Source organism: Lottia gigantea (assembly GCF_000327385.1).
Source record: "Lottia gigantea unplaced genomic scaffold LOTGIsca_53, whole genome shotgun sequence".
NCBI lineage: Eukaryota > Metazoa > Mollusca > Gastropoda > Lottiidae > Lottia > Lottia gigantea.
Window position 1 is genome coordinate 166,309 of NW_008709815.1, and position 12,292 is coordinate 178,600.

The 12,292-nt window shown below is 30.5% G+C and overlaps 3 protein-coding genes across 3 annotated transcripts in view; 1 reads left to right on the forward strand and 2 right to left on the reverse strand.

Moving 5' to 3' along the window:
• Positions 1 to 3,659: 3,659 nt before the first annotated feature.
• On the reverse strand, positions 3,660 to 8,461 carry LOTGIDRAFT_219318 (hypothetical protein). Its single transcript, XM_009062721.1, has 8 exons — positions 8,369 to 8,461; positions 7,323 to 7,530; positions 6,702 to 6,895; positions 6,123 to 6,212; positions 5,813 to 5,871; positions 5,417 to 5,511; positions 5,048 to 5,121; positions 3,660 to 4,805 (listed from the first exon to the last, which is right to left on the reverse strand). The coding sequence occupies exons 3-8, from the start codon at positions 6,872 to 6,874 to the stop codon at positions 4,481 to 4,483; spliced, it is 816 nt and encodes a 271-aa protein (XP_009060969.1). The 5' UTR covers positions 6,875 to 6,895; positions 7,323 to 7,530; positions 8,369 to 8,461; the 3' UTR covers positions 3,660 to 4,480.
• Positions 8,462 to 9,322: 861 nt separating this feature from the next.
• LOTGIDRAFT_165683 (hypothetical protein) lies at positions 9,323 to 10,708 on the forward strand (the record flags this gene model as incomplete). The annotated part of the gene is made up of 5 exons (XM_009062722.1): positions 9,323 to 9,422; positions 9,539 to 9,693; positions 9,894 to 10,016; positions 10,291 to 10,350; positions 10,538 to 10,708. The coding sequence occupies 5 exons, from the start codon at positions 9,323 to 9,325 to the stop codon at positions 10,706 to 10,708; spliced, it is 609 nt and encodes a 202-aa protein (XP_009060970.1).
• Positions 10,709 to 11,491: 783 nt separating this feature from the next.
• Positions 11,492 to 12,292, reverse strand: part of LOTGIDRAFT_165684 (hypothetical protein) — a gene marked incomplete at both ends in the record, with an annotated part of 3,710 nt that continues 2,909 nt past the window's right edge. The window contains one exon of the mRNA XM_009062723.1: positions 11,492 to 11,602. Within this exon, the coding sequence (XP_009060971.1) occupies positions 11,492 to 11,602 (111 nt within the window). The remainder of the gene's footprint in view (positions 11,603 to 12,292) is intronic.

Here is a 12,292-nt window from a genome sequence, read left to right on the forward strand (position 1 = left end):
TTTTTGTCTCCTCGTGTTCCTGTGATAGTCGGTGAAAAATAACAAGACTCTAGTCGGTGTTAAAATTTGATCAAGACCCTTCCTGTGCCTGCACCTTAAGAAAACAGTTTTGTGTACAGAATCAAAGAATTTTATTTTCAAACAACACATGTTTCGGAAAAGACTTGAACTCAATGATTTGGTTCCTTGATTTGAAGCTCTTAATGTCTTAACTTTCTGCCTCCAGTTTGGTTTATCTCTGTATACATTATTATAACATGTATTATATAAAGATTCAGCTTTCTGTTGTAGAATATGGGGAGATTTGGAAGTTTACCAACACCAAATGAACTGGCTAATATGAAAGATGATTTAGCTTTTAAAGAAGATGAAATGAAGAAATCTGAAACAACAACTCTTGGACTAGCAGCTGGTATGATAGTAGTAATTTAATCAAATAAGCAATGGATCTTTTATTTTCTTTTAATTCAGATTTGAAACTTTCTCAATTATACATAGATACTTATGCTAAAATGAATAAAAAAGATTAAGAAATTCTCCATAGACATGTTTCATAAAGTCATGAATAAAATCTTCTTTTACACAAACCATTCTTTATATTTAATTACTTTATTTTGAATTTTTTTCATAACAGAAAGAGAGAAATTAGAACAAGATCTAAAGAAATTAGACGTAATGGAAGAGAAATTACATGATGAACTAACTGTGTTAAAAGAAAAAACAAATACTATGTCAACAGATTTAGAAGTTTATTCTGATCTTGATAAACTGAAACAGCAGTCAGAGGAAAAGAAAATGGTATGAGATGAGATAACATTTAACAAAGTGTATATACAACGCGAGTGCAAATCAGGCTTTGTTTTTTGTTCGAATGAATGAATTAGTTTTAGGTTCGAATGAATGAATTAGTTTTAGCGACATAGAAGAAACAGCTGTACAATCTTAAGATTAGTCAGAAGGTATTCATCTATATGAAGGATATGAAGTTTATTTCCACAATTTTCTTTATTATTATATTGTAGTCTTAAAATATCAAGTCTCTAACAAGAGTGATCTCCCTTGATGGATAGGTTAAGAGGCCTGAGAAAAGATGGTCAAATTTCATTGAGTGTTTTACATGTGTATCCATGCCATCCTTGTCGAAGTTTTTCTGTTGATTGTGTTACAGAAACTACAAGATGACAGAATAGTTTTACAGAAGCGACGTGAAGCCTTTAAAAAACTTATACAACAAATGAAGAGTAAATATGAAGGATTGAAATCTCAGTTAAATGATAATGAAACATATACACAGGTGAGTTTTGTATTACAATTTACAAAAATCAAGGGAAAGGGTTTTTCAAGTTTCATATATGTAGATATTTTTCAAATATTATTATGATTTATTTTTACAGCTGGCTAACTTAGAAAAGAAATGGCAACATCATGAACAAAACAACTTCTCTATGAAAGAATGTATCCTTTAATTATTATATTATAGATTGGTAACAATATTTTGTTGACTGTTGCTCAACAAGTTTGACACATGGGTGAGGGGTTCTCTTTTTAAAGGGTTTATTTCAGCTGCTGTGACAAGTCTTGCTTGATGTAAATATAGTGTGTCATCCTACAAATACCATTAAGCTGGAAAATCTAGTTTAAATTTCTCTTCGCTTTTTCTTAACTAATACCAGTTATTGCTACAAGAACTATGGAATGTGATTACAGACCAGTCAGTAAACAAGTGTATAGTTTCTTAGATCAATACAATCAAATTCTACAAGAGAGATTAACAGGAAAGAAGAGTCTACAGTGAGAGAGTCAGACTCCATTTTAAATGATTATTTCAACATTCCGTCCTTGTTATTTATTTTTTTCATCTTTTTTTTTAAATCATAATTTGAAGGTTAGATATATAAACTATGTATTTTTCTCTGTGTATGTAGGATTTTATGGCTTCTTGTAAAAGACACACATCTGTTTTTGGAGAGCAACTGACACAATCAAATCTGGCTTAACCGAAAGCTTAATTGGAAAATTCTTCAACAATATACATCCACAAAAACAGTCCAAATTATATGGTAATATACTTGTCTTATTATGTCTTGTATATTTTCAATTCTCTTCATATGTTGGAATTTCCTTAGCAGATCATACAACCAAGCAAAGATATTAGTGTACATCGGATTCAGGTACAATTCAAAACATAAACTTCACTTTATTTTACAGTGCTTATGTTATACTCGACTGCCTTATGTTTTGAAAATGACCAGTTTCAGAAGTGCACAATTATCATTGACAATCCATATATTTCTTTAAAGACAACAAATTTTCAAAAAAGCAAACTTTATTGTGAATTGTGTAAAATTAAACTAGATAGGAAAGCTATCTTAAATCAATTGTTTTCTTCTGAATATTGTATTCATTAACAATGTCATATTGTAAAAAGATAGTTCCCATCTTTGTAAAAAATTATTAACATAAAATCAACATCATTGTAATTTACCTAAGTTTACATAAACTGTGACACTGTGAAGCAAGTCATAATTGTACATAGTATTTCCCATGGAAAATTCAGTTTGGCACACAAGGGTCACAAGTCTGTTCATACGATTAGCTCTAAACAAACACTTTTATTGAATTTGACCAATTATTGATTGCATTGAATAATTAAAATTTGGTATAAGAATTCAACTTTCGGACACTTTCACCATTGAGCCATTTTTAGTTTGGAAAAACTAAATCTACCAAGAGATGGTGTTTAGAATATTTTTTTTTTGAAATGATTCCAGGATTAGATGTATACTGTGACCCTTCAGTCCTGTAGATTGTATTGTAAAGCTAGCATCAGACCTACTGTAAGCAATACACCAATATATACTTTGCATGTAAACAAATTAAATAAATTAATCATTTAATGTTTGATCATATCACAAATTGAAATTAAGATATAAAATTGATATGGGAAAAATACTATCAAGTGAAAATAACGATTCATACTTGTGAGCCTTTTAAGTTGACTCAACCCAAGCCCGTAGCTAGAAGGGGCCCCCATTAAAAAAATGAGCTAGCTTGTGACCTGACTCAACCATACTTTCAACTTGTGAACTACTTGTGAGACAAGAATAAAATAAGTATACTCTTTCAATTTAAAGGGATTGTAAAGGGTTTTCTAAAAATTGTATGTGTATCAGGGACAATGTTGGCATCAATTTACACCATCTCAATCAGCAATTCCACTAAAATTATGTGTTTGATGATGTCACTAATTGCACAGTATGCTTTATTACATAAGGCCCTTCAAAATTAGTGACATTATCAAACACCTAGTTTTAGTGGAATTGCAGAAAACACCAGTGTCCCCGATACATATACGCATTTTTAGAAAACCTCTTTACAATCACTTTAACAAAATAACATTGAAAAGTCTCAACTAAAGAGAAAAAAAATTTGGCATTGGATCTTTGGTATCCATGATGGTTTGGAAGCATAAGAAGGTTAAGATAGTATAAATGCCAGTAAAATAGCTGGTATGCTCATTATCTGACAATGCTATGCTGTATCAGAATCAGGAATGTAAATAATGTTGTAAGCAATTCATCACTTCCTCAATAACCTTACACATCAATCAAATTTTCACACACATATATTTAAATATTCACTAATATAAACCTGATATTAAAACCTTTACATTAAAAACAGAATGATGAAGTTAAGTATTTTAAATGCAATTGAAAACCAAGACTAGATTCTATAATTTCATTGCAATACACATTATTTTACCTGATTCTTAGTTAGTAGTGGTCAAAAACAATTTATCTTTTATAATAAACAACACAACGTTGATGACTGTTTATAACTGCAGTTTTTTATTGCATTTCTTTAAATACTGAACTACTTAATATCCATTGTTGCACTTAATAACCTCATGAGTCGAAAAGATACGTATGAGTTGACATAAAAATTATTATAGCACATATTTTGGTAAAATTTTTAATTATTCCACTTAGTTACTCTGACTAGATAAACATGATATATGGAAAGCAATTAAAACAAGAACCTTTGTAAATTTGATCAAAATTCTGTTAAGTGGCCCCACACCATAAAGGTCACCAGTTGCGTATGGTTGCAAGTTTCATATGCAACTCTTCAGCAACTGAGCTTTATTTTTGCTATATTGTGAGGGTACCTTAAACAATGTCACATCTATTTACATACAGAGGTTTACTATTCTTATTTCAGATAAAGTAACTTTACAACAAACAATCACATATTGTTAACAATTCATGAAGAAAATGCATGAAATAGTTTTTGAGACTTTGAGAGCTAAAATAGCCTGAAATTTAAAATACAACAACCTAGTTTTAAACACACGAGATAACATCTTGGATGTGATATTAATCTCAGACATTCATAATTAGTTTGATATTGAAATTAACTTAATATCCAATTCAAAGTACAAAAACACAAACCAACATAACATAAAACCTGCACACAAAAATTACTCTTCTTTTTCTATGCTTACATGATTATTCATTAATTCCATGTTCTTTTTTGCATAAATTTTAAGAACTCTTTTCACACCTTGACACATTTTATAAAACCAAAATAAGTTAATACTATCTAAAATAAAACAAGTTATAACTAAAACAAGTGAAATGTGTCCTAATCTTTTAAATGATTCTGTACCAATCACACTATATACACGTTTCCAATAGGTGGGCATCACAGCTATGCGTACAAAGAAAAATGTAATTGTCATTGCAAGACCATTTAACATGAAAATTTTACTGGTTTTGGAATATTTCAGTTTATCTAAAAACCACCTGAAATAAAAGAATGGAAAGTTAAAGTAGAGATCATGTCTTCATTCATTATCAAATGGTGTGAACCATGTAGTGCCATGGTGGCAACATCAGTCTATTCCTATCAAGGGACCTGTAGCACACAGGGCCTTGAGGTACTGTTACAAGCTGTTACTGTTAAAAGTGTTTGATGAGATGATTTCAAATCAGTAGAACTTTAGTAGGTACTACATAAGTTCTCTAGTAAAAAATAGTCATATTACCTTTGATTAACAAAGGGTGTTGAAAATTCTGCCATGAGACGAAAATTGGCAAAATATGGTAATACACCATAGGTCTGAAAAATAGAACATAAATGACAATTAATCTTGTCAAGACAGAAATCTTGATCATTATAAAATAAAATAAACACTTATATCGAAGTTTAACATGCGTATCCTTTCATTATATATTTTGTGATCTAGAAATGAAGAGAGTTTATGTCCTTCTTTTCGGCATTGGGCCACACAGCTTATTGTGCAATGAGGGAAAATTTGTCACTGGCAAGTGCTACTCTATTCATCTATTCTTATTATATACATCATGGCTAATCCATCTATTATCAATTTAATGTACTATGTAAATCAACTTACCATAACATAAAAATAAGCATACATTGATGCCCCATGATGAAAAAAATAAAAAGCTTCACCAATTTTTTTATAATGTATTGTCATTATCAAAATATCTAAAATACAATGAACATTTTACAATACCGGTACATAGAACATAAAGCTCATGGTACTAGATTCTTAAATCTTAAAATACATGAGAGTAGATCTCTGAAAAAATTTAACAATTCCTTTTTATTGTACAGTATTTGAGAAACATAGGCTGTTAACAAGTTTTTACCACTATAAGTATTAACAATTGGTCATACATTATGGTTGTGCCTTCAATAATAATACATTAAGTATGGATATCATTTCAATTTGCAAAGTAATTCCTTAATTCATAAAGGTAGAAGTGGTCATTCAAATAACACTTACCACAAGTCATATAACCAACAACGATAGCACAACTAGTACGAACCATTGGAGAATCTGCCCTGCAATATAATACAAATATTCTAGCATTCAAAAAACAAATATATCTCCAATAGCAGTACGTCAATTTAATTCAATTATTTTTCTTTTCATGTATTTACACATTCCTCAATTTGAATTCCTAGCCCTCGAAAAAATTACGAGTGTAGGAGTGGCTAGCTAGGTAAATGTGGAAAATGATAATTTAAACTAGTTCAGTGGAGTTAATTTACTGAGCTCAGGAAAGAAAATGATGGAATAAAATGTAACTTACCATATTGGTTCCTTACTGATATCTTCATCATAAATTAAAGAGTAAACACACATACAACTAACAAATGTTGCATGAATTGTGGAGTTAAATCTATAAGAAAAACAGATCTTTCATCAGAAAGTTATTCACTGATATGGCAATATAATAATGCTACAGCAGTATATTAGTAAGCTTAACAACTTAAGGGACTGGGTAGGACCAGAGTTTACAGGTGTGATATTGTCATATTCAGACATCTAATGATGTTTAATGCAACAGTTCATCCTGACAATCCATATACCAATTATGTTGTCCCTAAACTAAACCTATTCTCATAGTCTTTTCCTGATTTCATACAATTCTGAAGTGCTGTAAACATGACAATATCACATCCACATATCATGTCTGAGGAATTGTTGTCCAGAGTTGTCAGTCTATACATCAATCAGAGGCAAAAATGCTTGAAATGCTTTATTACTAAGCCATGGGTAACTAAAGTTATGTTATCTAATATCCAAACAAAGTTTCAACAAAACTGGATGAAAATTGTAACAGACAGCTTTCATGTTTCTTCCAAAGAATTCTATAAAAATTCTGTACCTTGTATTCCAATCAATCTGTTCCACTTCTGTTAAGGATGTATATTTAGGAGCAAATTTGGAGGATAAATTAGGACTAGTATATTTATACAAATACAAAAAGACCATACAGCTAACTACTGCAGCAGGGTAGTATGAAGGATCAAATGTTACAGTATCGATTGTCCTTCCCATCTTGAACTTTTATTATCTCATCTATAATATAGAGCATAAAGAATATAATTATCTACAACCAATAGGTTACAGGCAATCACCGATATATCAGTTTTTAAGTGCATAAGCATAGATAATTCTACAACCCAAATGTAATAAGATTCCAAGGATATATTTCTGCTTCAGTCAAACTACTTTTTTGTTTTAAGAGATTAGTAGCAGTAGCACATAAAAATTTCATGACATTTTCACAAAATAAATGAGGCAACATTCTAGAATGTGTTATTTAAATCTTAAATCATTTCAAAATAATGTTTTATTCACATTTCATGTACATAGACAATGTAAATATGTTATTGTTAATTCAACAAAACAGGCTTCTTTCATCTGTTGATGCAAAATTATATTTATTTGAATGAAGTTTCACATTATTTCATTATAATAAATGAATAAACCCTAGATACCTTACCTTATAATATAGTAGAAATAAAGTGTATAGATGAGAGTTCTAACAGCAATATTCTAATCATGACGTGTTGGACTGTGACTACAATAGGTCAAAGATAAGCTATTTCAATACACTAGTTATTCTGAGATAACATCTTGATAACAATAGCTCATAAATCAACACTCTAAATAACCCTCCTTCTATAACAGCTTGGATTATCCATTATTCTCTGCAAAAATATTTGAAAGAAAACACTTTACAAAAATAATCCATACATTTACACTTATTTTCACATTTTTCTACTGAATTAAGAAGTGGGAAAAGCTTGAAAACATCTTCAGAAACAAAAAAATATATATAAAAAAATCATTTGAAAGGTCAAACTAAAACTTGGTCATTAACTCAAATAATTTTACCCTTCAATGTTTTCATGTCAACTGTCAAAGTTTGAAAGACTAAGAGTAAGAAATAATTAGGCGACCAGCTGCAGTTAAATTATGACTTAATTTGACAACTCTTTCTGTAACCATATTATGTCCTTAGAGATAACAAACTTTGGTCTATTTCATGCAATTAGGGTTCCAATAAAGCAATATTTGTTCTGAAGGATTTTCTTGATGCATTGGAAAAATTGATTAGAGTTTGTGATGTAAATGGGGATTCGTTTTGACGATTGATAATATCAATTAAAAAAGTGTACAGAAGACATAAAAGCTATGACTAACAGGAAAGGGTTAGACATAGATCTGGCTTTATAAATTATTTTCTTGAATTTGAAAATTAAACTTCAAAAGAACTCTGTAGTAATTTGAAATTACTATTTAATTCAATACAATACAAAAATCATTGCAATAATGCAATTCTATGGCCATTTAATGGACAGAAGAGGGAAAGCTTCACAGTTATGTTTGAAAGAGAAAGGGAGTTTACATTATTGCAGATGCCATGGCAAAGATGTACGCAAGTGTCATGCGACTCGTGGTGTGTGGGTTTGGGGTTTCTTAGTTGAAACTGGCCAAGTTATAAACTATTTCTAGGGCTTAATACAGTTAATATCATACGTCAACCTGTGTCCGCCAAGCAGAGCAAACTGTGCACACTGTAGGCGTGTTAACGGTGATTATTTTGGGAATTACCAGTTATTTCTGTCATTGTTCCTTTCCTGCTTAAAATAGATAATTTTCATTTCCGGTGACGTATGATTCCGGTAGCCTGCAAAATGAGAAACGAAGAAAAAAAATTAGAAAAAAAAACGAAAGTTTCTTTCATTTTTAACCAAAAAAAATCTAATTAAAAATTATCTTATCTTTTAAGGTTAAATAGGACGAGATATTTGTTAATTCTTCTACAACCTAATTGGGTTAATGTAGATAGTTTGAAGATAACAGATAGATAACAGAAAACTCAAATTATGTTATCAGCAATATTCATAAAAATCAAAGGTCGATCTGCAAAGTAGATCTTATGAGCTAATACCAATACCATTCGCTCAGTCAATAATTTTCATATACTATGTATATTAAATCATTGGTTTAATATCTACTAATAAGGATCAGCATTATTTGTTTGTTCGTTCCGTTATACCATCCAGTTCCCATTTTGGGTTCACAGTTCAAAAACAAAGGAGTTATCTGCCCAATGATAATAAAGTCAGCTGGCACGTGTCAACATAAGAGTAATACTACATTGGTAACAGAAGTCATAGGTCATTAACTGTCAAAGCTAAAAGATCACAACAAATTCTGCTGTTAAACTCCACGCAGCATTTTTACAAAAAACAGTAACAACATTTCAATTAAGTTTAGGATTAGTCCATCCATACAATACTGAGGAGTTGTGATCAGTGTGCTCCGTCAACTACAAAAAAAAACCAGTTTGACTTCAGCCAGCTCAACGTATCTGACATTGGGAATATATTTCTTCATTTGTTTGTTTTGTTATATGTGTGAATGCTACCAAAACTGTAAAAGATGAGTGAACTAATACCATGTCTGTACTATATTCTACCAGTTCTAACAATAATGTATTTAGTGTACAGAAGGTATCGCCAATGTCCAGAAAGAAGTAAACTCAACGAGGTTCGAACGGAACCAGCATCAATTGTTGCAGTTGTTGGCTCAGGTAAAGCTAATAAAAATGTCCACTGTTTAACATTTAATCATGGTTACGAATTATCTTTTTATTTTAACACTATCCAGTATTTGAATTATATTTATGAGATAATATTTTCATTGTAGGTGGCCATACAAGAGAAATGTTACGATTAATGAGTGCCCTAAGTGGAAATTATTCACCAAGACATTATGTCGTAGCTTATACAGATAGTATTAGTGAAAATAAGGTTCATTCTCTAGAGGATAATTTGAGGAAGAAAAAGAATCTAAAAAATGAGGTAAGCTTATTAAAAGAATGACCAAGATAAATGTCTTTTGTCATGACCTTAATTACCCTTTGATTACATAATAAGACAGTGCCTAATAGCTGTATTGTATTGTATTGTGTTCAGCCATGTGTTTCAGGCAATCTACTAGAATGTCACTCACCTTCTTAATTTATATTTTGACTAATGAATTTGTTTATTTTTCTTTACAGTATTTAATTCACAAAATTCCAAGATGTCGAGAAGTGAATCAGTCATGGTTTACATCGTTTGTTTGTACAGTTTATAGTGTGTTATATTGCATACCTTTAATGTTTATTTGTCGACCAGAAATAGTAAGTTTTCAAAATTTTTTAACTGTAACATGGCTTGAAAGGCATTTTTATGTGAAATTATATTTAAATACTTTCGAGTCACTTGAAAGTTGGCCTGCAATGATCTCCTCCCTTTTCAAGTTCAACTCCTAGTGATTTTTGCAATTTACAATTCCACCCTAGTGACTTTACATTATTATACTGTATATATTTTAATCTTAGTCAAGTCCAAGCGTACTCATATCTTATCAAGATAAAGATAATATTATATTATGTTTTTATATTTTACTTTCAGGTATTATGTAATGGACCAGGGACATGTATACCCGTTTGTCTAATTGGTTGGTTGTTAAAGGTAAGTTGACATTTTAACTGATATTTGGGACCATTTTGATTTTCAAGGCATTTGGTTAGGTGCCAAGTCCACTATATTTTTTAGAACATCAAATACAATTTAGTTTGGTGCATGCTTTTTTTAGGAATTCATGTGTATTTCAAATGTAACAAATTGCAGCATGATTTGAATTAAATTTCCATTTCAGTTCATTGGCTTTGTAAAGACAAGAATAATTTATGTAGAAAGTATTTGTCGTGTTGAAAGATTATCAATGACTGGTAAATTACTCTATAACTTTGCTGATAACATCATTGTGCAGTGGCCTGAATTACAGGTGAAATATCCTAAATGTGAATATTACGGTCGGCTTGTGTAAGAAAACTATATGGATTCTACAAACACTGAACCAACATATAATTCATTTCATCAAGGTCATGTTTGGAAAGTATACATGGAAATTTGGGACAGTGAGACAGGTTTAAAAACCAATTTCATGAATCAGAATGAACTGTGAGCAAAGTTTTGTGTTTTGCTAGTCATTATGTTGTATGCATGGTTTTCCCAAGATAATAAAGGTTAAAAAACCAGTTCTATGGACAAAGATACATTTCAAATTTCGCTTTGTATAACAAAACTCTTGTTTGGAAGTGTTGATGTATAAATGTATTTATTGTGTGTTAGGGAATGTATGAAAAAGGACAAATCCAATGTAAAAAAAATTAAGCTTTAATGAAAAATATATATGTTAATGTTTTAAACATTATGTTAATGAAATAAAATCATAAAAATAAAGGAATGTTTTATTTAAATGTGCAGGGCAAGAAGAACATATGTCATACAGGTTGCAGAAGTAAGGGGGCCAGTTTGCCATATCATACCTTTCTCTCAGAAACGAGACTTCTTCAGCTAAGCTACTTTGAAAGTGATATAAGCTTATAGAAATAGAATGTGAAATTCATATATTCACATATTTAAAAACCCAAATCAACCCCTGAAATTGTCCTGGGCTGGGTTGTAAACAGCAAATAACTGAAATATTGTCATCTAATTATGTGCTTCTGACGAATAGAAAAGATTTTAATCTTGAAATATGTGATAAAATGCAGAAGCTGAAGCATTCTATGTCAAAATTGCACTGTTCCCAAGATGCAGGAAGTATTTAATCAGTTCTCTTAATCACATGTCTTCTCTGTAAAATCCATAAAATTGTTGACAAACCAACTGTTGTTACAGCAAATCCAATACCATAATATGCAGCTGGAAATTTTCCCTTAAAAGAAAAATGAAAGATAAAGGGGTAATGATCATATTAAATAACAATACAATTTTATTGTACACAGAGTTTTAATGTACAACAATTTAGATTGTCATCATGATGTCACCTGATAATGAAAATGTGAATTGTGGAATAGGTTGTGTAAAATAAAACTGAGGGGTGGTATACCATAATATTGTGTTCCATTATTACTGATCTTGTTGTCATGGGTCATAACATGTTAATAAAAGCTTAAATGGTGCTGTATCAGTGTACAATCTAATTAAAATAAGTTTACAATTTCGATACTTTTAGTCTACATTGTAATCTAAAAAGTTTTCTACCAAAAGCCTGTCTCAATGATTTTATTTTTGACCAATCAAAGAGTGTCATGTAAAAACCTTATAAATATAGGAAATTGATGGATAGCAAAACCCAGAAGAGGCTTTCATATTGTTATATTTTAGGTTTGAATTTGAATCGAGCTATAAACTTCTGTAAACATATTGACAGAATGGACTTTGGACAGTTTTAGAAATTTTAAACAAGACCTTAGCACTCTGGACTGACATAATACATAGTTGATGAAGTCAACAATTACAAAGCTTGTTGAACTCTCAGGTCAAAAGTTACATCATATTTGATAGGAAATAGGAAACATACACTTGTTGTGAGTTAAATTGACCGAAATCCTAGTGGTCAAGG